The sequence below is a fragment of the Oncorhynchus gorbuscha genome, linkage group LG05, assembly GCF_021184085.1.
Source record: "Oncorhynchus gorbuscha isolate QuinsamMale2020 ecotype Even-year linkage group LG05, OgorEven_v1.0, whole genome shotgun sequence".
NCBI lineage: Eukaryota > Metazoa > Chordata > Actinopteri > Salmoniformes > Salmonidae > Oncorhynchus > Oncorhynchus gorbuscha.
Window position 1 is genome coordinate 6,719,343 of NC_060177.1, and position 24,220 is coordinate 6,743,562.

The following is a 24,220-nucleotide window of genomic DNA, read 5'->3' on the forward strand; positions in this document are numbered from 1 at the left end:
TCAGGGTGTAGAGATGGCAGAGCTCTGAGGTCTTTCATTTATTTTAGATTTAAAAAAATCAGATATCATTTTTTAAAGTGACACAGCCATACATCTCAGATAGATATACAATGTGTTTTTGTATTTATTACAAAATCAATCTATATTTATTCATTTATAAATGTTCCATACAGTTTTCAATTTTCACATTGTTTTTCTATAGTCATAAAATGTACATCAGATGAATAATTTGACAGTTAATTTTAAAATAAGAGATTAACAGTTAGAAAATATGTAAATAAAAAATCAATCATAAGTGTATCTTTCCATCAGAAATAGAGTGGTACATCTCCTGTGTCATTGGGATGTATCCCTTACTGTCCTCCAGGTAGTATAATCGATCCTGCATCATGGATGGGTTGAATCCCTCTTCGGCTAGCTTCACCTTCATATGCTTGAACGTTCCAGTCACAGCCAGGGAATTCTGGGATATTTAAAAAATAAATTAAATGACATTAAAATATATATGTTTAATGAATATTAAGCGTTTTGAGAAAATCTTTAACATAGGTACAACTTGGGATCAGGGAATCTCTTCAACATGTCCCAGACGGTGGCTTTGAGTGCAAATAAAAGGTGTCATGACGATGATTGTAATTAGGACATTATTTCCACGGGATCACCTGTATGCGTATGAAACGCGGTCGAGCGTAGCTGGGCAGGGAGGTCTTCACGTGCTCCAGCGTGGCTTTACTGTCAAACTCCATGTCATCTTTCAGTTTGATCGCTGCCATTCCAACCCGCCCCTCGTGTCCTGTGGGGTACGTCACCAAGCACGATCACCAAGAGAGACAGCTGACTTTGATACATGTTCAGAAATTACTATCGGTTTTGAATTCTCCCCCTTTAATGTCCTGGTCATTCACACTGACATGAGAAGAACACACTGAGATGACAACGACACAATGATGTGACTGTGAGTGTTATAGGTGTGTAGGTGTGTATTGTTATATGTAGCTATATATACTATGTCAACTGTGCATAGTTGATATAAAACATTCTATAAAAAATAAAATGTTTCATGAGGTAAGAGTGTCTGTTAAATGAACCTAGCTACCTCTGGATAAAAGAGTCTGTTAAATGAACCTAGCTACCTCTGGATAAAAGAGTCTGTTAAATGAACCTAGCTACCTCTGGATAAAAGATAAATGAACCTAGAGTCTGTTAAATGAACCTAGCTACCTCTGGATAAGAGTGTCTGTTAAATGAACCTAGCTACCTCTGGATAAGAGAGTCTGTTAAATGAACCTAGCTACTCTGGATAAGAGAGTCTGTTAAATGAACCTAGCTACCTCTGGATAAAAGAGTCTGTTAAATGAACCTAGCTACCTCTGGATAAAAGAGTCTGTTAAATGAACCTAGCTACCTCTGGATAAAAGAGTCTGTTAAATGAACCTAGCTACCTCTGGATAAAAGAGTCTGTTAAATGAACCTAGCTACCTCTGGATAAGAGAGTCTGTTAAATGAACCTAGCTACCTCTGGATAAAAGAGTCTGTTAAATGAATAGCTACCTCTGGATAAAAGAGTCTGTTAAATGAACCTAGCTACCTCTGGATAAAAGAGTCTGTTAAATGAACCTAGCTACCTCTGGATAAGAGAGTCTGTTAAATGAACCTAGCTACCTCTGGATGAGAGAGTCTGTTAAATGAACCTAGCTACCTCTGGATAAGAGAGTCTGTTAAATGAACCTAGCTACCTCTGGATGAGAGAGTCTGTTAAATGAACCTAGCTACCTCTGGATAAGAGAGTCTGTTAAATGAACCTAGCTACCTCTGGATAAGAGAGTCTTAAATGAACCTAGCCTCCTCTTGATGAGAGAGTCTGTTAAATGAACCTAGCTACCTCTGGATGAGAGAGTCTGTTAAATGAACCTAGCTACATCTGGATGAGAGAGTCTGTTAAATGAACCTAGCTACCTCTGGATGAGAGAGTCTGTTAAATGAACCTAGCTACCTCTGGATAAGAGAGTCTGTTAAATGAACCTAGCCTCCTCTTGATGAGAGAGTCTGTTAAATGAACCTAGCTACCTCTGGATAAGAGCGTCTGCTAAATGAACCTAGCCTCCTCTTGATGAGAGAGTCTGTTAAATGAACCTAGCTACCTCTGGATGAGAGAGTCTGTTAAATGAACCTACCTCTGGATGAGAGCGTCTGTTAAATGAACCTAGCTACCTCTGGCTAAGAGAGTCTGTTAAATGAACCTAGCCTCCTCTTGATGAGAGCGTCTGTTAAATGAACCTAGCTACCTCTGGCTAAGAGCGTCTGCTAAATGACTAAAATCAAAAGTCAAATCACCTGGAACCTTGACACCGTAGACGTTGGCTTCTTCGATACATTCCACCATGATCAGGTGCTCAGTGACCTCCGTGGTGGCCACGTTCTCTCCTTTCCACCTGGATGTTGACTCATAGCAAATTAATTCAGACAGTAGCCTGGACTAGAACCCAAAGAGCAAGCAGAAGCAGACTGCAAACACTTCCAAGAAGGAAGAAACCTAGAGAAACCCAGCTCATAACTCAACCTGCAGGTGATTCACAGGACAGGACAATAACATTACATCTACAGTATTAAACCCAGCTCATAACTCAACCTGCAGGTGATTCACAGAACAGGACAATAACATTACATCTACAGTATTAAACCCAGCTCATAACTCAACCTGCAGGTGATTCACAGGACAGGATAATAACATTACATCTATAGTATTAAACCCAGCTCATAACTCAACCTGCAGGTGATTCACAGGACAGGACAATAACATTACATCTATAGTATTAAACCCAACTCATATCTCAACCTGCAGGTGATTAAACAGGACAATAACAACATCTATAGTATTAAACCCAACTCATAACTCAACCTGCAGGTGATTCACAGGACAGGACAATAACATGACATCTATAGTATTAAACCCAACTCATAACTCAACCTGCAGGTGATTCACAGAACAGGACAATAACATTACATCTATAGTATTAAACCCAACTCATAACTCAACCTGCAGGTGATTCACAGAACAGGACATTGTCTTTTTTTAACCTTTATTTAACTAGTCAAGTCAGTTAAGAACTAATTCTTATTTTCAATGACAGTTAACTGACTTATTCAGGGGCAGAACGACAGATTTTTTTACCTTGTCAGCTCAGGGATTCGATCTTGCAACCTTTCGGTTAAGTGTCCAACGCTCTACCCACTAGGTTCCCTGCCACCCCATAAATAACTTGAACCCAGCTCATTATTAAACCTTTAGTTGATAACTACTAAAGTAAAAACAGCTAAAGCGTTTCTGACCTGAAGGTGTCTCCGATGCGGTCCATGAAGTAAACAAAGCCCTCGTGGTCGATCCTCAGCAGGTCTCCACTGTTGAAGTACAGATCTCCCTCAACAAACACATCTCTCAGCTTCTTCCTGTCTGTCTGCTGCTCGTTATTAACATAGCCACTAAACGGAGCCTGCGCCGTAATCTTGGCAACCAGCAATCCAGTTTCTCCTGAGGACCAAAACAACAAGTAATGAGGTGTGTGTTTGTGTGTGTTTATGTGTGTGTGTGTGTATGTGTGTTCTCACCTTTAGGGACTTTGATACAAAAACCTCTAGAGTCTTTGACAGGTTCCTCTCTCTCTGTGTCATACTGAATCAGAACGTAGGAGAAGTTTGCCTGCGAACAGACAGACAGACAGACAGACAGACAGACAGACAGACAGACAGACAGACAGACAGACAGACAGACAGACAGACAGACAGACAGACAGACAGACAGACAGACAGACAGACAGACAGACAGACAGACAGACAGACAGACAGACAGACAGACAGACAGACAGACAGACAGACAGACAGACAGACAGACAGACAGACAGACAGACAGACAGGCAACACATAACAAGAGAAAACAATCAATCAAATGTATTTATTAAGCCCTTCGTACATCAGCTGATGTCACAAAGTGCTGTACAGAAACCCAGCCTAAAACCCCAAACAGCAAGCAATGCAAGTGTAGAAGCACAGTAGCTAGGAAAAACTCCCTAGAAAGGCCAGAACCTAGGAAGAAACCTTGAGGAACCAGGCTATAATGGGTGGCCAGTCCTCTTCTGGCTGTGCCGGGTGGAGATTATAACAGAACATGGCCAAGACGTTCAAATGTTCATAGATGACCAGCAGGGTCAAATCATAACACTGTATGTACATAAACAGGGTAATATACTGTATCTATGTCACAAAAAGGAATCTTTCAAAAGTATTCAGCCTTGGCATTTTTCCTATTTTGTTGCATTACAATAACAATGAAGATAGTATAGTGCCACCAGAAAACAAAGATGTTCTACTTCTATTTGAGTTTCCATACAAAACAGTGTCCTGACACACTTCATCACACTGACGTAATACATCTCACATAGACTGTTTAGGAATAGAAACGAGGTAGTTCAGTGTCTGCATCCCAACGGCACCCTATTCCCTCTATAGTGCACTACATTTGACCAGAGCCCTATGGACCCTGGTTGAAAGTAGTGCACTAGAAAGTGAATAGGCTGGTATTTGGAACACAACAGCGATTATTGTCCCAGACAGTAGTCTCACTTTATGAAGGAAGTGCTCTTTGCCAATCGCTCCGACTTTCCCGATGTAGTTGATGAAGCCGACGTTTCCCTCGGTGGCTCCGTAACATTCACAGACACGGATGTCACCAAAACGCTGCAGGAACTCTGACCAGGTGTCTGCTCTAAGCCCGTTACCCAGGGCCAGACGTACCTTGTGATACCTGTCATTATCTTTCTGAGGAGAGGAGAGGACAGGAGAGAGGTGAGATGTGAGGAGAGGTGAGAGAAGAGGTAAGGGGAGGAGAAGTGAGTAGACAAGGGGAGGGGAGAGGGGAGATGAGGAGAGAAGAGAAGAGGAGAGGTCGGGGGAAGGTGGGGTGAGGAGAGGTGAGGAGAGAGGAGGAGCGGAGAGGAGAGGAGAGAAGAGAGGATAGGATGTACAGGCATTTGGTTTACATTGATAAATGATTTAATACTATCAGCCCATTTCTTTAGGGTCTGTAATGGTCTGAATGATGAAAGTAACAGGTGGCGTGTGTTCCAGTACCTTGGGTGAGTTACAGAGGTACCTCATGATCTCTCCTATGTACTGGATCACTGTCACCTTGTGTTTCCTGCAGTCATCCCAGAAGTTAGAGGCAGAGAATTTACGCCTCAGGACAACGGTGTTGCCTGAGAGGAGAAGATAAAGCACCAACATTCAACAGAGCTCACAACCTCATGGACAAACAAACTAACTCACTAACTGACTGGCTACATGATTACCTAACATACTAACTCACTAACTGACTGGCTACATGATTACCTAACAAACTAACTGACTGACTAAATGATTACCTAACAAACTAACAAACATACTGACAAAATGATTACCTAACTAACAAACTAACTAACTGACTGACTAAATGATTACCTAACTAACTAACTCACTGACTAAATTATTTCCTAACTAACTAACTGACTGACTAAATGATTACCTAACTAACTAACTGACTGGCTAAATGATTACCTAACAAACTAACTGACTGACTAAATGATTACCTAACTAACTAACAAACTAACTAACTGACTGACGAAATGATTACCTAACAAACTAACTGACTGACTAAATGATTACCTAACAAACTAACTGACTGGCTAAATGATTACCTAACTAACTAACTGACTGGCTAAATGATTACCTAACTAACTAACAAACTAACTAACCGACTGGCTAAATGATTACCTAACAAACTCACTGACTGACTAAATGATTACCTAACTAACTAACTGACTGGCTAAATGATTACCTAACTAACTAACTGACTGGCTAAATGATTACCTAACAAACTAACTGACTGACTAAATGATTACCTAACAAACTAACTGACTGGCTAAATTATTTCCTAACTAACTAACTGACTGGCTAAATGATTACCTAACTAACTAACTGACTGACTAAATGATTACCTAACAAACTAACTGACTGGCTAAATGATTACCTAACTAACTAACAAACTAACTAACTGACTGACGAAATGATTACCTAACAAACTAACTGACTGGCTAAATGATTACCTAACAAACTCACTGACTGACTAAATGATTACCTAACTAACTAACTGACTGGCTAAATGATTACCTAACTAACTAACTGACTGGCTAAATGATTACCTAACTAACTAACTGACTGGCTAAATGATTACCTAACAAACTCACTGACTGACTAAATGATTACCTAACTAACTAACTGACTGGCTAAATGATTACCTAACTAACTAACTGGCTGACAAAATGATTACCTAACAAACTAACTGACTGACTAAATGATTACCTAACAAACTAACTCACTGACTAAATTATTTCATAACTAACTAACAGACATACTGACAAAATGATTACCTAACTAACTAACAAACTAACTAACTAACTGACTAAATGATTACCTAACTAACAAACTAACTAACTGACTGACAAAATGATTACCTAACAAACTAACTAACTGGCTGACTAAATGATTAACTAACTAACTAACTCACTGACTAAATTATTTCCTAACTAACTAACTCACTAACTGACTAACTTATTTCCAAACAAAATAACAAACTTACTGACAAAATGATTACCTAACAAACTAACTCACTAACTGACTAAATTATTTCCAAACAAACTAACTAACTGGCTGACTAAATGATTACCTAACTAACTAACTCACTGACTAAATTATTTCCTAACTAACTAACAGACATACTGACAAAATGATTACCTAACTAACTAACAAACTAACTAACTGACTGACGAAATGATTACCTAACTAACTAACTCACCAACTGACTAAATGATTACCTAACAAACTAACTAATTCACTGACTGACTAAATGATTACCTAACTAACTAACTGACTAAATGATTACCTAACAAACTAACTAATTCACTGACTGACTAAATGATTAACTAACTAACTAACTGACTAAATGATTACCTAACAAACTAACTAATTCACTGACTGACTAAATGATTACCTAACTAACTAACTGACTAAATGATTACCTAACAAACTAACTAATTCACTGACTGACTAAATGATTAACTAACTAACTAACTGACTAAATGATTACCTAACAAACTAACTCACTAAATTATTTCCAAACAAACTAACAAACTTACTGACAAAATGATTACCTAACTAACTACCTAACACACTGACTGACTAAATGATTACCTAACTAACTAACTGACTGACTGACTGACTAAATGATTACCTAACTAACTAACTCACTGACTGACTGACTAAATGATTACCTAACTAACTAACTAACTGACTGACTAAATGATTACCTAACTAACTAACTAACTGACTGACTAAATGATTACCTAACTAACTAACTAACTGACTGACTAAATGATTACCTAACTAACTAACTGACTACATGATTACCTAACAAACTAACTCACTGACTGACTAAATTATTACCTAACAAACTAACTCACTGACTGACTAAATGATTACCTACCTACCTAACTAACTAACTAACTAACTAACTAACTAACTAACTAACTAACTAACTAACTAACTAACTAACTAACTAACTAACTAACTAAAGCAGTCCCCTCTGAATGGTTCTGGTTAGGGCCAGGAGTTGTTCCTGACCATGTGACCGGACCAGGAAGGAATAACTCTGGGCCCTAGTTAAAGGCTACAGCACCACTAAGGCCTATGAGTTTTTCCTGGTTGATTTGAGAGTCTAAGGTCATTGTTGACATAAACAGCTTGGAACTCTGTGGGTGCGTCTCAAATGTAACCCTATTCCCTTATATAGTGCACTACTTTTGACCAGAGCCATATAGACCCTGGTCAAAAAACAAAAGTAGTGCACTATAAAGGGAATAGGATGCCATTTTGAATGCACTCAGGAACTGGAAATATTAGAAGTCACCTCAGAGCCAAGTCACCTCTACTCCAATGCCCAGAGTAAAGAGACACTCCATTAAACAACCCTTAGTAAACCCTGGTCAACATCATAACAACGTTATTACACATGACGGCCCTCAAATAACATGGAACGTGTATCCAGAGACATTTGCATTTTTAATCTTCATCATCAGTGACAAGTCAGGAGTGATTTTTACAGAGAATTTCAATTATTATGTTTTTCTCTCTCCATTTGTATTCCATTCGAATGTAGTCATTGTAATTGCTAGAGATGGCATGGAACCAGTTCTGAACCAGTTCTGAAGCAGTTCTGAACCAGATCTAAATAAGTTCTGAACCAGATCTAAATAAGTTCTGAACCAGTTCTGAACCAGATCTAGAGAAGTTCTGAACTAGTTCTGAACCAGATCTAAAGAAGATCTGAACCAGTTCTGAACCAGATCTAAAGAAGTTCTGAACTAGTTCTGAACCAGATCTAGACAAGTTCTGAACCAGATCTAAAGAAGTTTTGAACCAGTTCTGAACCAGATATAGAGAAGTTCTGAACCAAATCTAAAGAAGTTCTGAACCAGATCGAGAGAAGTTCTGAACCAAATCTAAAGAAGTTCTGAACCAGATATAGAGAAGTTCTGAACCAAATCTAAAGAAGTTCTGAACCAGATCGAGAGAAGTTCTGAACCAGATCTTAAGAAGTTCTGAACTAGTTCAGTTCTTCACACCTCTTCGTATCTTTCTCCCATATACTGCACTACTATGAGGTGCATGTTATCCATGCAGGAATTGAACCCACGACCTGGCGACTGCGAGAACAACACTCTCACCAACTGTGCCATACAGTGCAGTAGTGTACCTCTCTCTATGGCTCCAGTCAAACCCATTATGAAGCCGGCGGTGTGGTAGAGAGGCAGGTAGATGTAGAAGACATCATCAGAGGCCACACCTGAGATGGCCTGCATAGAGGAGGCCATGTACAGCCTCTCCTGTGTGATCACCGCAGCCTTCGGCAGACCTGAGGACGAGACAACAGGAAGGGCAGGAAACAGAGAATCAAGGCTGATGAAAATCTCAAATGGTACCTTATATCTTTGACCAATCAGAGTTGTGTAATCTAAAAATATTTACCTGTCTGCCATAAACATCAGTAGTATTCTATTTAATTTATACTACAGGGCCAACCAGAGTCATACTGTCATACTGGTCTCTGGACATCAGTAGTATTCTGTCTAATTCACACTACAGGGCTGACCAGAGACATACTGTACTGGTCTGGACATCAGTAGTATTCTGTCTAATTCACACTACAGGGCTGACCAGAGACATACTGTACTGGTCTGGACATCAGTAGTATTCTGTCTAATTCACACTACAGGGCTGACCAGAGACATACTGTACTGGTCTGGACATCAGTAGTATTCTGTCTAATTCACACTACAGGGCTGACCAGAGACATACTGTACTGGTCTGGACATCAGTAGTATTCTGTCTAATTCACACTACAGGGCTGACCAGAGACATACTGTACTGGTCTGGACATCAGTAGTATTCTGTCTAATTCACACTACAGGGCTGACCAGAGACATACTGTACTGGTCTGGACATCAGTAGTATTCTGTCTAATTCACACTACAGGGCTGACCAGAGACATACTGTACTGGTCTGGACATCAGTAGTATTCTGTCTAATTCACACTACAGGGCTGACCAGAGACATACTGTACTGGTCTGGACATCAGTAGTATTCTGTCTAATTCACACTACAGGGCTGACCAGAGACATACTGTACTGGTCTGGACATCAGTAGTATTCTGTCTAATTCACACTACAGGGCTGACCAGAGACATACTGTACTGGTCTGGACATTTTATTTTCACATTGTTTTTTCTAGCAGACTTCCTGCAACTATGCTGGATGCATAACCAGGCCAGTCCAGTCCAGCTTGGTTTGGCCCAGTTTACCTGTAGTTCCTGACGTATAGATGTAGAGGGCAGGGCTCTTTAAGGTGACCTTTGACCTGAGCTGTGGGTCCAGAGGTTGATCTGAGGCCTGCTGTATCCTGCTGCTGCTCAGAGTATTCACTCCCTCCGTCACACACTTCTCCTCCTCCTCACCCAGCACAAACACACTTACACTCTGCTCCCTCAGGGTGGGGAGAACCTCCTCTACCGCTCCACGCAACTCTGGGGGAGGAGAGAGTGAGGGACACAGACAGAGCAAGCATGAGACAGAATCCTATGAATTCTGGCCTGTGCACTACTAGCACTGCCTCCCACTAGCTGCATAGAGGGAAAGGAGGATACCTAGTCAGTTGTACAACTGAATGCATTGAACTTCCACATTTAACACAACAAGTCTGAATCAGAGAGGCTGACATAATCAACATCCACGTTTTCAGCATCCAGGGAACAGTGGGTTAACTGCCTTGCTCAGGAGCAGAACGACATTTTTACGCTCTAACCACTAGCCTACATATCGGTTACTGGCCCAACACTCTGTAACCACTAGCCTACATATCGGTTACTGGCCCAACGCTCTAACCACTAGCCTACATATCGGTTACTGGCCCAACGCTCTAACCACTAGCCTACATATCGGTTACTGACCCAACGCTCTAACAACTTGCCTACATATCGGTTACTGGCCCAACACTCTAACCACTAGCCTACATATCGGTTACTGGCCCAACGCTCTAACCACTAGCCTACATGGCCCAACACTCTAACCACTAGCCTCGGTTACTGGCCCAACACTCTAACCACTAGCCTACATATCGGTTACTGACCCAACGCTCTAACAACTTGCCTACATATCGGTTACTGCCCAACGCTCTAACCACTAGCCTACATATCGGTTACTGGCCCAACGCTCTAACCAGCCTACATATCGGTTACTGGCCCAACGCTCTAACCACTAGCCTACATATCGGTTACTGGCCCAACACTCTAACCACTAGCCTACATATCGGTTACTGACCCAACGCTCTAACCACTAGCCTACATATCGGTTACTGACCCAACGCTCTAACAACTTGCCTACATATCGGTTACTGGCCCAACACTCTAACCACTAGCCTACATATCGGTTACTGACCCAACGCTCTAACCACTAGCCTACATATCGATTACTGGCCCAACACTCTAACCACTAGCCTACATATCGGTTACTGGCCCAACGCTCTAACCACTAGGCTACCTGTCGATCTAGACACCATAGGTCTCTACACTAGTTATTATAGATATATTAATTATTATTCAAAATAGCTGTATTAACAATGATATTGTAAATGATATTGTAAACGGCAACACCAAGGTAAGTGGGCTGGACTTACCTGAAGCAGCCAGGAGCACGTTGGTTCCGCAGCAGGTGAAACAGTGCAATAAGGACTTGGACCTGATGTTGTAGTTGAGCAGAGCGGCTGTGCATCCAAGTTTAGCCAGGGCCAGCCAGATAAACACATACATGGGCTCGTTACCCATGAAGAGCGCGACAGTGTCCCCTTCCTTCACGCTGGCGTGCTGTGAGAGCGCCCGGGCCAACTTGTTGCTCTGCTTGTCAACGTCCCGGTATGTATACGAACTCTTCTCGAATACAATAAACTGTTTGTTGGGATGTTTTTTGACCTTATCGAGAAAACAGTCCAGCATGCTGTAGAACGGTTTGCTCCTCTTGATTCTGTTAATTCGTAACCCGAGTAAGATGCAAGTTACTGTGTAGCGCAGGTCCTGCGTAAAATAAGGATTTCTGAGATAAAGGAAGAGTGGCAGTATAGCCAATCCTGCCAATATGGTATATAATAACACGTACATATTGAAAGTTAAGGTCTACTTCTTTGTGATTGTCAATAAAAGGTATTGTCTTCTTGGCCGTGCTATTTAAGAAAGTAACAGGTCATTGCAACACCTCCAGTCCACAACTCTCCACGACCTTTGGACGCGTGAAATCCCCAACAGCCAATGGCGTTGCGAAGACTATAAAGTAAGGACGTAGTAGGATATTCTATTCATCTAATTATGACCATGGCAGTGTCATGTTACAGACAGACACCTCTAGGGCATTGACCTCCATGGGCAGACTGGCCATCTGTCATCTTTTGCCTATTGGGCCAGTCCAACTTTTTTGTTGTTGTTGGAAATGCCGGAGCTGATTTCTGGTCCCAGTTTACCCCTGCTGACCTCTATCCATAGATCTATAGAACTTCTCCTTGTTTGAGAGTAGACATGTTATTGTGTTTTGGCCTTTGGGGCTGTAACAGCATCGGCAGGCTACATGCCGGTCCTGTTGGGAGAGTCAGAAGGCTCAAACAGCCCTTTTTATTACATTCTAATAGATCTCAGCAACACCGTTCAATCACTGTCTCTGTGTTTATGGCTGTGGGTTTTACATTAGACCTTCATAAATACATCAACCAACATATCAGTTTTCATTCTTTTATTTCCCATTTGTGTAAAAGGGTTTCATTGTTGACCCCTGTCTTCTACCAAGGGTAGTGAAATGCACCAGGGCCAGACGACTGCTGGTTTTCTGTTCCACCTGACCATTAATTGCACCCACCTGGTGTCCCAGGTCTAAAATAATCACGGATATGAACAATAGATGTTTCTTAAATGCAGTTGAACCGTCTTCGATGCCCAGATATGAATTTGAGGGTGGTATACAGCCAATATCATTGCCCTGCACCCTGGTCAAGGTGTAGGCTCTACCTAGTCTATATAGATGGAATATCTGCTCTCTGACCCCTGGTCAAGGTGTAGGCTCTACCTAGTCTATATAGATGGAATATCTGCTCTCTGACCCCTGGTCAAGGTGTAGGCTCTACCTAGTCTATATAGATGGAATATCTGCTCTCTGACCCCTGGACAAGGTGTAGGCTCTACCTAGTCTATATGGATGGAATATCTGCTCTCTGACCCCTGGACAAGGTGTAGGCTCTACCTAGTCTATATAGATGGAATATCTGCTCTCTGACCCCTGGTCAAGGTGTAGGCTAGCCATGGATGGGCCAAGGAGGGCATAGGCCCACCCACTTGGGAGCCAGGCCCACCCACTTGGGAGCCAGGCCCACCCACTTGGGAGCCGGGCCCACCCACTTGGGAGCCAGGCCCACCCACTTGGGAGCCGGGCCCACCCACTTGGGAGCCAGGCCCACCCACTTGGGAGCCAGGCCCACCCACTTGGGAGCCAGGCCCACCCACTTGGGAGCCGGGCCCACCCACTTGGGAGCCAGGCCCACCCACTTGGGAGCCAGGCCCAGGCTGTCACGAGAATTATGTTCTCAATGTTCAAAACCCAATTCAATTAAACTACTCAGTCTGCAACCCAGAATGTGTAAGATACTGGTTGATTGAAACAGACAAGAGTCCCAGCTATGATAGTCAAAATGTTTATTCATGAGAGCGCTGGTCCGTTGTACAAAACCATTCATTATATACTGGCTCCTTAAGCACTTACATTCACACACAAACAGTTGGTATCCTACGCACATACTTCCACACACAAACAGTAGGTATCCTACGCACATACTGTATCATTACCCAACCGACAAAGATTAGGGAGACCTTGAAAAGTACTCCCTGTCCTCTCCCAAACCTCTAGCCAGGTCGGCACTGAATGTTTCTGTTTAAGATACGCTAAAGACATATTGTACAGATATATTGTTTAACCCTAATTCTGACTAAAAATACACTCACAGATATATAATTTTACTGACTAAAACTACACAAAACCATCAGATAATAATTGTATGATTCTAATCAATTTCATACAGTTATAAGGTTTCAGAGTGGAATTATTTCATCATTATCTTTCAACATTTAAATCACTTCAACACAGGCCCAGCCAATCAGAATGAGATTTTCCACACAAAAGGGCTTTATTACTTACTGACAGAAATACTCCTAAGTTTCATTAGCTGTCCGGGTGGCCGGTCTCAGACGATGCCGCAGGTAAAGAATGAGTGCTGGCGTGGACTAAAACAGGGAGGGACTAAGTAATACTCATTTTTGTTTTCCGTTGCAAAACATTTTTGAAACGTTTTCAATTGCATGTCCTAATGAATAGGACCCAGGAGTAGTATCACCACAGATCTGTTCACAGCTTGATGATGCCTGACACTATGGAGCCGTAGATCTGGCCTGTCATTGGTGTGTAACTCTGATTACTCTCCTGTAGGATGTACAGAGGGTCTGTGATGCCTGCCGGGTCGAAACCTTCCTCCACTAACCTCACCTTCATCTGCTTGAAGGTCCCAGTCATCTCCACCGCATTCTGGATGGATGGGGGGGGACAGACAGACAGACAGACAGACAGACAGGAGAGAGACATGTAAACACACACAGGCTTTGGGCTCAGTGGACTATTCACTATTCATCTCCAGGGATTTTTCTGCCATTGAAATCCTTGGGCGGGCCGCCGAAGCGTTACTTCTGGTGGACTAAGTCCAAACAGTGTAAAAATTTATTTTTAAATACCTTTTTGGAGTGAAAAAAAAACATTTCAGTGTAAACTTAAACGAGTAAAATATTATTTTTCAATAATATAATCTTTGAGAGCTAACAATAACCAAAATAAAAGCTAGAGAGTCAGGGAGAATAGAACATTACAAAAACAATGAACACAGCATTTAACTAAATGCCTAGAATTGAAGGAAATTAGCTTTAAAACTGCAAAAACTTGTTTCAGCTCCATTGAGACGTGTAGTATTGTAGGAAATTGACTTCAAAATGCAAATATTTCTCTCCAAGATGGGGGCCTCTAAAATTGTCTCCAAAATGCAGCCAAGCCGACGGGCTGATAGCGCTCCCTGTCACGTCCAGCACTTACGTTAATTTTTAATCCAGATAACCCCCTGATCTCATAACCACAAAAACGCACCCCGATATGCTCCCACACAGCGTTTTTCAACCCGTAGGTTGAAACAAAAGCACAAAAAAAATGTAATCTACTTTCACATAAATAATAACATGAATTGTCTACAATTAATGATGTAATAATAATAATAATATATGCCATTTAGCAGACGCTTTTATCCAAAGCGACTTACAGTCATGTGTGCATACATTCTACGTATGGGTGGTCCCGGGGAGGTCCCGGGGATCGAACCCACTACCCTGGCGTTACAAGCGCCATGCTCTACCAACTGAGCTACAGGACCACAGTAAATATAAGGAAGAAAGACTTTTGAATAGTTACCTGGATGCGTATGAAGCGGGGCCGTGCATACGCCGGTAGGAAGCTGGCTACATGGCTGAACGTTTTGTTGCCATCAAACTGTTCTCCCCCCTTCACCGTGACGGCAGCCATTCCTATCCTCCCCTCGTTGCCTTGGAGACAGAATACAACAATGCCTCATTCCAACAACTAAACCATCAGAACGCATCATTCGGTGACGACACTTCCTGTATTTTAGAGTTCCAGTCCTTTGACATGCAAAACATTTTGGGACTGTATCAACAGTGGACGAATGAAAGCAATACCAAAAGATTGTTTTTGGATGGGAATTCTCCTTTCACTTTTATTAAGAAGTTAAGTTTGAAATGATGATCATGTGGCGAGTGGACCTGTACTTTTTATACCAGCTCGCTTGCTGTGTCATGTTTTGTCTTATATTGTCTTGTCATTATGCTTTCCCTTCTGTTCGTTTCCCCCTGCTGGTCTTATTAGGTTCGTTCCCTTTTTCTATCCCTCTCTCTCCCCCTCCCTCTCTCTCCTCTCTCTATCGTTCCGTTCCTGCTCCCAGCTGTTCCTATTCTCCTACTCACTCATTTAGTCTTTCCACACCTGTTCCCTATCTTGTCCTCTGATTAGAGTCCCTATTTCTCCCCTTGTTTTCCGTTTCTGTCCTGTCGGATCCTTGTATATTGTTCGCCGTGCTGTGTCTTGTTTCCCTCAGATGCTGCGTGTGAGCAGGTGTCTGAGTCTGCTACGGTCGGTGCCTTCCCGAGGCAACCTACAGTTTATGGTCGAGTCTCCAGTCTGTCCTCGTCACTACGAGTGGAATTAGTTTTTTATGTTTTGTTTTCTGCTCCGATTTGTCTAGGAGTATTGCCTATTTTCCTTTACTGGAATAAAGACTCTGTTTTCGCCAAGTCGCTTTTGGGTCCTCATTCACCTGCATAACATGCTGTGTGAAACATTGTTTTAGTTCATCTTTAGATCACTGGTTACTTTTTAGTGCTGAATGTGAAAAATATGTTTGCAATGGGAAGCAATAGTTGTACATTTAATTTGGGAAATGCTTATAGTCACGGTTGTGTTTTTGTATTCGTATGATTGGGACCTACTGGTTAATTACATGTCAGAGTGAATGGACTGTTAAACCCTTTAAAACCCTCTACAGTCTAAACCCTGTCTAAGCCGGGGGGGGGGGGCGTTCCACTAAACTATGTGGAATTGTTTTAAGAAGGTCGCGACAACGGCGGATGTGGTGGATTGAGACGCCAATGCAAGATATCTCTAGTTTAAACTGACAGATTATTATGGGGATTATTGTACTGTTTGATTTTAAGGTAAAGGTTAGGGTTCCCTGCTACTTGGATTAAGATTAGATTTACCTGGTACTTGGATTAAGGTTAGATTTACCTGCTACTTGGATTAAGATTAGATTTACCTGGTACTTGGATTAAGATTAGATTTACCTGCTACTTGGATTAAGGTTAGGGTTAGATTTACCTGCTACTTGGATTAAGATTAGATTTACCTGCTACTTGGATTAAGATTAGATTTACCTGCTACTTGGATTAAGGTTAGGGTTAGATTTACCTGCTACTTGGATTAAGATTAGGGTTAGATTTACCTGGTACTTGGATTAAGGTTAGGGTTAGATTTACCTGCTACTTGGATTAAGATTAGATTTACCTGGTACTTGATTAAGGTTTAGGTTAGATTTACCTGGTACTTGGATTAAGGTTAGGGTTAGATTTACCTGCTACTTGGATTAAGATTAGATTTACCTGGTACTTGATTAAGGTTTAGGTTAGATTTACCTGGTACTTGGATTAAGGTTAGGGTTAGATTTACCTGCTACTTGGATTAAGATTAGGGTTAGATTTACCTGGTACTTGGATTAAGGTTAGGGTTAGATTTACCTGGTACTTGGATTAAGGTTAGGGTTAGATTTACCTGCTACTTGGATTAAGATTAGGGTTAGATTTACCTGGTACTTGGATTAAGGTTAGGGTTAGGGTTAGATTTACCTGGTACTTGATTAAGGTTCGGGTTAGATTTACCTGGTACTTGATTAAGGTTCGGGTTAGATTTACCTGGTACTTGAACGCCGTAGACATTTGCCTCTTGGACAAAGTCTATCAGGGTGAGGATGTCAGCTACTTCAGTTGTGGCCACATTCTCTCCCTTCCACCTGTAGGGGTCAATATAACTCAACTAAATATAATATATTCTCTCCCTTCCACCTGTAGGGGTCAATATAACTCAACTAAATATAATATAATATATTCTCTCCCTTCCACCTGTAGGGGTCAATATAACTCAACTAAATATAATATAATATGTTCTCTCCCTTCCACCTGTAGGGGTCAATACAACTCAACTAAATATAATATAATATGTTCTCTCCCTTCCACCTGTAGGGGTCAATATAACTCAACTAAATATAATATAATATGTTCTCTCCCTTCCACCTGTAGGGGTCAATACAACTCAACTAAATAAAATATAATATATTCTCTCCCTTCCACCTGTAGGGGTCAATACAACTCAACTAAATAAAATATAATATATTCTCTCCCTTCCACCTGTAGGGGTCAATACAACTCAACTAAATATAATATAATATGTTCTCTCCCTTCCACCTGTAGGGGTCAATATAACTCAACTAAATATAATATAATATGTTCTCTCCCTTCCACCTGTAGGGGTCAATACAACTCAACTAAATAAAATATAATATATTCTCTCCCTTCCACCTGTAGGGGTCAATACAACTCAACTAAATAAAATATAATATATTCTCTCCCTTCCACCTGTAGGGGTCAATACAACTCAACTAAATATAATATAATATGTTCTCTCCCTTCCACCTGTAGGGGTCAATACAACTCAACTAAATAAAATATAATATATTCTCTCCCTTCCACCTGTAGGGGTCAATACAACTCAACTAAATATAATATAATATGTTCTCTCCCTTCCACCTGTAGGGGTCAATATAACTCAACTAAATAAAATATAATATGTTCTCTCCCTTCCACCTGTAGGGGTCAATATAACTCAACTAAATATAATATAATATATTCTCTCCCTTCCACCTCTTGGGGTCAATTCAACTCAACTAAATATAATATAATATAATATGTTCTCTCCCTTCCACCTCTAGGGGTCAATACAACTCAACTAAATATAATATGTTTTCTCCCTTCCACCTGTAGGGGTCAATGTAACTCAACTAAATATAATATAATATATTCTCTCCCTTCCACCTGTAGGGGTCAATTCAACTCAACTAAATATAATATAATATGTTTTCTCCCTTCCACCTGTAGGGGTCAATGTAACTCAACTAAATATAATATAATATATTCTCTCCCTTCCACCTGTAGGGGTCAATTGAACTCAACTAAATATAATATAATATGTTCTCTCCCTTCCACCTGTAGGGGTCAATATAACTCAACTAAATAAAATATAATATGTTCTCTCCCTTCCACCTGTAGGGGTCAATATAACTCAACTAAATATAATATAATATGTTCTCTCCCTTCCACCTGTAGGGGTCAATATAACTCAACTAAATATAATATAATATGTTCTCTCCCTTCCACCTGTAGGGGTCAATTGAACTCAACTAAATATAATATAATATATTCTCTCCCTTCCACCTGTAGGGGTCAATATAACTCAACTAAATAAAATATAATATATTCTCTCCCTTCCACCTGTAGGGGTCAATATAACTCAACTAAATATAATATAATATGTTCTCTCCCTTCCACCTGTAGGGGTCAATATAACTCAACTAAATATAATATAATATATTCTCTCCCTTCCACCTCTTGGGGTCAATTCAACTCAACTAAATATAATATAATATGGTCTCTCCCTTCCACCTGTAGGGGTCAATACAACTCAACTAAATATAATGCCATACTGTAGGTCAGAATACGTACCTGAATGTATCTCCGACTCGATCCTGAAAGTAAATAAAGTTGTCCTGGCCTATCTTCAGCAGGTCTCCACTGTTAAAGTACAGATCTCCTTTCTGAAACACGTCTCTCAGTCTCTTCTTCTCTGTCTGCTGGCTGTTAGCGTATCCAACAAAAGGAGCGATGTCCGTGATCTGGCACACCAACAGTCCTGTTTCATCTTCAGGAAGACACACACACACACACACACACACACACACACACACACACACACACACACACACACACACACACACACACACACACACACACACACACACACACACACACACACACACACACACACACACACACCATAATGTATACCCACACCAACAGTCCTGTCTCTTCCTTAGGGAACGGGCCGAACACCCAAACATGAATAGCATAATGTACATTGAGATGTGTGTGATTTTCAGGTCATTATTGTACACCAGAATGTGTCCACAGTAACCTCCCTGGTTAAATAAAGGCCAATACTAACACACCTATGAAAGAGCATCTCACCTTTAGGAGCTTCTACACACAGTCCGGTAGAGTCTCTGATTGGTTCATCTCTCTCTGTGTCGTATTTAATCAGAGTATAAGGAAACAGCTTCTATAAGAGACAGGAGAGACATCATGATCAGAACATAGTGAAACAGATTCTATAAGAGAGACATCATGATCAGAACATAGTGAAACAGATTCTATAAGAGAGACATCATGATCAGAACATAGTGAAACAGATTCTATAAGAGAGACATCATGATCAGAACATAGTGAAACAGATTCTATAAGAGACAGGAGAGACATCATGATCAGAACATAGTGAAACAGATTCTATAAGAGACAGGAGAGACATCATGATCAGAACATAGTGAAACAGATTCTATAAGAGAGACATCATGATCAGAACATAGTGAAACAGATTCTATAACAGAGACAGGAGAGACATCATGATCAGAACATAGTGAAACAGATTCTATAAGAGAGACATCATGATCAGAACATAGTGAAACAGATTCTATAAGAGAGACATCATGATCAGAACATAGTGAAACAGATTCTATAAGAGAGACATCATGATCAGAACATAGTGAAACAGATTCTATAAGAGACAGGAGAGACATCATGATCAGAACATAGTGAAACAGATTCTATAAGAGACAGGAGAGACATCATGATCAGAACATAGTGAAACAGATTCTATAACAGAGACATCATGATCAGAACATAGTGAAACAGATTCTATAAGAGACAGGAGAGACATCATGATCAGAACATAGTGAAACAGATTCTATAAGAGAGACATCATGATCAGAACATAGTGAAACAGATTCTATAAGAGACAGGAGAGACATCATGATCAGAACATAGTGAAACAGATTCTATAACAGAGACATCATGATCAGAACATAGTGAAACAGATTCTATAATAGACAGGAGAGACATCATGATCAGAACATAGTGAAACAGATTCTATAAGAGAGACAGGAGAGACATCATGATCAGAACATAGTGAAACAGATTCTATAAGAGAGACATCATGATCAGAACATAGTGAAACAGATTCTATAAGAGAGACATCATGATCAGAACATAGTGAAACAGATTCTATAAGAGACAGGAGAGACATCATGATCAGAACATAGTGAAACAGATTCTATAAGAGAGACATCATGATCAGAACATAGTGAAACAGATTCTATAACAGAGACATCATGATCAGAACATAGTGAAACAGATTCTATAAGAGACAGGAGAGACATCATGATCAGAACATAGTGAAACAGATTCTATAAGAGAGACATCATGATCAGAACATAGTGAAACAGATTCTATAACAGAGACAGGAGAGACATCATGATCAGAACATAGTGAAACAGATTCTATAACAGAGACAGGAGAGACATCATGATCAGAACATAGTGAAACAGATTCTATAACAGAGACAGGAGAGACATCACTGTGATAAAAACACAGCATTTCAGTTGATGTTCGGATCCCAACCCTGGTAAAATGTCCAATGTAAGAAGTACAAGCTTTACCAATTTAATACAAATATAAGTATCTAGCTATGTTAAGATAAATGTACTAACTGTGAGTCTGGATAAGAACGTCTTCTAAATTATTCAAATGGCATTTACATGTAGAGGAAAGCATGATATCTCAGTAGAGTTGGAGTCAATTCCATTTCAATTCAGTAACTGAAATTAATAAATGGAATTGTCCCCAACCATGGTTCTTTAGGAGTCAGATCTTCAGGCCCCTTAGTCATAAAGTGTCTCAGAGTAGGAGTACTGATCTAGGGATCCAGATTTGCCTTTTAGATCATAATGAATAAGGTTTCATGAACAGGGGGGGGGACATTATGAATCCGGGCCCAGGAGACAGGGCTGTTCAGGAGTCAGTCCTTACCTGGTGTAGGTAGTGAGACATTATGAATCCGGGCCCAGGAGACAGGGCTGTTCAGGAGTCAGTCCTTACCCGGTGCAGGTAGTGAGACATTATGAATCCGGGCCCAGGAGACAGGGCTGTTCAGGAGTCAGTCCTTACCGGGTGTAGGTAGTGAGACATTATGAATCCGGGCCCAGGAGACAGGGCTGTTCAGGAGTCAGTCCTTACCTGGTGCAGGTAGTGAGACATTATGAATCCGGGCCCAGGAGACAGGGCTGTTCAGGAGTCAGTCCTTACCCGGTGTAGGTAGTGAGACATTATGAATCCGGGCCCAGGAGACAGGGCTGTTCAGGAGTCAGTCCTTACCTGGTGTAGGTAGTGAGACATTATGAATCCGGGCCCAGGAGACAGGGCTGTTCAGGAGTCAGTCCTTACCTGGTGTAGGTAGTGAGACATTAAGAATCCGGGCCCAGGAGACAGGGCTGTTCCAGAGTCAGTCCTTACCCGGTGCAGGTAGTTGACTCGTCCGATAGCTCCTATCTTCCCGGTGTAGTTGATCAATCCCACATTGCCCTCCGTTGAAGCATAAAACTCCCTCACGTAGATGCTCCCAAAGCGGTTCAGGAATTCCTTCCATATCTCTGCTCTCACACCGTTACCAATGGCCAGCCTGACTTTGTGCTTTCTGTCGTTGTCTCTCTGGAACGTTGGGAGAAAACACAAACATTCATCTTTTCAATGTTTTTATTTTGGTTGTAATGTCAATCGTGTTATTGTGAAGTCAAAGACGAATGCACACATTTGGTGAACAATAATGATTTTCTAATTCAAATTCTCATTTGAACAGTCATTTAGTGTATTACCATTAGAGACAGGAGTCTGCACAGTCATAGAGACAGGAGTCTGCACAGTCATAGAGACGGGAGTCTGTACTGTCATAGAGACAGGAGTCTGTACAGTCATATAGTGTATTACCATTAGAGACAGGAGTCTGCACAGTCATAGAGACAGGAGTCTGCACAGTCATAGAGACAGGAGTCTGTACAGTCATATAGTGTATTACCATTAGAGACAGGAGTCTGTACAGTCATAGAGACAGGAGTCTGCACAGTCATAGAGACAGGAGTCTGTTCAGTCATATAGTGTATTACCATTAGAGACAGTCATAGAGACAGGTATCTGTTCAGTCATATAGTGTATTACCAATAGAGACAGGAGTCTGCACAGTCATATAGTGTATTACCATTAGAGACAGAAGTCTGTACAGTCATAGAGACAGGAGTCTGTTCAGTCATATAGTGTATTACCATTAGAGACAGGAGTCTGTACAGTCATAGAGACAGGAGTCTGTTCAGTCATAGAGACAGGAGTCTGTACAGTCATAGAGACAGGAGTCTGTACAGTCATATAGTGTATTACCAGTAGAGACAGGAGTCTGTACAGTCATATAGTGTATTACCAATAGAGACAGGAGTCTACAGTCATAGAGACAGGAGTCTACAGTCATAGAGACAGGAGTCTGTTCAGTCATATAGTTTATTACCATTAGAGACAGTCATAGAGACAGGAGTCTGTACAGTCATAGAAACAGGAGTCTGTTCAGTCATATAGTGTATTACCATTAGAGACAGGAGTCTGTACAGTCATAGAGACAGGAGTCTGTTCAGTCATAGAGACAGGAGTCTGTACAGTCATATAGTGTATTACCATTAGAGACAGGAGTCTGCACAGTCATATAGTGTATTACCATTAGAGACAGTCATAGAGACAGGAGTCTGCACAGTCATAGCGACAGGAGTCTTCACAGTCATAGAGACAGGAGTCTGTTCAGTCATATAGTGTATTACCAATAGAGACAGGAGTCTGTACAGTCGTATAGTGTATTACCATTAGAGACAGGAGTCTGTACAGTCATAGAGACAGGAGTCTGTTCAGTCATATAGTGTATTACCAATAGAGACAGGAGTCTGTACAGTCGTATAGTGTATTACCATTAGAGACAGGAGTCTGTACAGTCATAGAGACAGGAGTCTGTTCAGTCATAGAGACAGGAGTCTGTGCAGTCATATAGTGTATTACCATTAGAGACAGGAGTCTGTACTGTCATAGAGACAGGAGTCTGTTCAGTCATATAGTGTATTACCATTAGAGACAGGAGTCTGTACAGTCATATAGTGTATTACCAATAGAGACAGGAGTCTGTACAGTCATATACTGTATTACCATTAGAGACAGGAGTCAGTACAGTCATAGAAACAGGAGTCTGTACAGTCATATAGTGTATTATCATTAGAGACAGGAGTCTGTACTGTCATATACTGTATTAACATTAGAGACAGGAGTCAGTACAGTCATATAGTGTATTACCATTAGAGACAGGAGTCAGTACAGTCATAGAGACAGGAGTCTGTACAGTCATATAGTGTATTACCATTAGAGACAGTCATAGAGACAGGAGTCAGTACAGTCATAGAGACAGGAGTCTGTACAGTCATATAGTGTATTACCATTAGAGACAGTCATAGAGACAGGAGTCTGTACAGTCATTTAGTGTATTACCATTACAGACAGTCATAGAGACAGGAGTCAGTACAGTCATAGAGATAGGAGTCTGTACAGTCATATACTGTATTACCATTAGAGACAGGAGTCTGTACAGTCATAGAAACAGGAGTCTGTACAGTCATATAGTGTATTATCATTAGAGACAGGAGTCTGTAC

General features: G+C 40.9%; 2 protein-coding genes, 1 long non-coding RNA gene and 1 other non-coding gene across 4 annotated transcripts in view; all 4 read right to left on the reverse strand.

Moving 5' to 3' along the window:
* Positions 1-103: 103 nt before the first annotated feature.
* LOC124035472 (very long-chain acyl-CoA synthetase-like) lies at positions 104-11,911 on the reverse strand. The gene is made up of 10 exons (XM_046348927.1): positions 11,314-11,911; positions 9,944-10,165; positions 8,840-8,998; positions 5,125-5,249; positions 4,618-4,812; positions 3,607-3,697; positions 3,331-3,529; positions 2,335-2,432; positions 663-793; positions 104-463 (listed from the first exon to the last, which is right to left on the reverse strand). The coding sequence occupies exons 1-10, from the start codon at positions 11,789-11,791 to the stop codon at positions 290-292; spliced, it is 1,872 nt and encodes a 623-aa protein (XP_046204883.1). The 5' UTR covers positions 11,792-11,911; the 3' UTR covers positions 104-289.
* Positions 2,542-3,324, reverse strand: LOC124035477. Its single transcript, XR_006838742.1, has 2 exons — positions 2,900-3,324; positions 2,542-2,836 (listed from the first exon to the last, which is right to left on the reverse strand). It is a non-coding gene; the product is annotated as an uncharacterized LOC124035477 (long non-coding RNA).
* Positions 11,912-13,349: 1,438 nt separating the features above from the next.
* LOC124035390 (very long-chain acyl-CoA synthetase-like) overlaps positions 13,350-24,220 on the reverse strand; it is a 75,808-nt gene continuing 64,937 nt past the window's right edge. The window contains exons 2-7 of the mRNA XM_046348845.1: positions 22,004-22,198; positions 19,628-19,718; positions 19,106-19,301; positions 17,243-17,340; positions 15,174-15,304; positions 13,350-14,249 (exon numbers count right to left, since the gene is read on the reverse strand). Of these exons, the coding sequence (XP_046204801.1) occupies positions 14,073-14,249; positions 15,174-15,304; positions 17,243-17,340; positions 19,106-19,301; positions 19,628-19,718; positions 22,004-22,198 (888 nt within the window). The 3' untranslated portion in view covers positions 13,350-14,072. The remainder of the gene's footprint in view (positions 14,250-15,173; positions 15,305-17,242; positions 17,341-19,105; positions 19,302-19,627; positions 19,719-22,003; positions 22,199-24,220) is intronic.
* trnat-ugu lies at positions 15,055-15,135 on the reverse strand. The gene has a single exon. It is a non-coding gene; the product is annotated as a tRNA-Thr (tRNA).

What these genes read in the sequence shown, in the direction of transcription:
- LOC124035472 (XM_046348927.1), bottom strand. Translation starts at nt 11,791, where the DNA reads ATGTACGTGTTATTATATACCATATTGGCAGGATTGGCTATACTGCCA. An exon ending in CTATACGTCAGGAACTACAG is followed by an intron (nt 8,999 to 9,943) that starts GTAAACTGGGCC and finishes TCTCGTCCTCAG; the next exon opens with GTCTGCCGAAGGCTGCGGTG. An exon ending in GACTGGAGCCATAGAGAGAG is followed by an intron (nt 5,250 to 8,839) that starts GTACACTACTGC and finishes TTCTCCTCTCAG; the next exon opens with GCAACACCGTTGTCCTGAGG.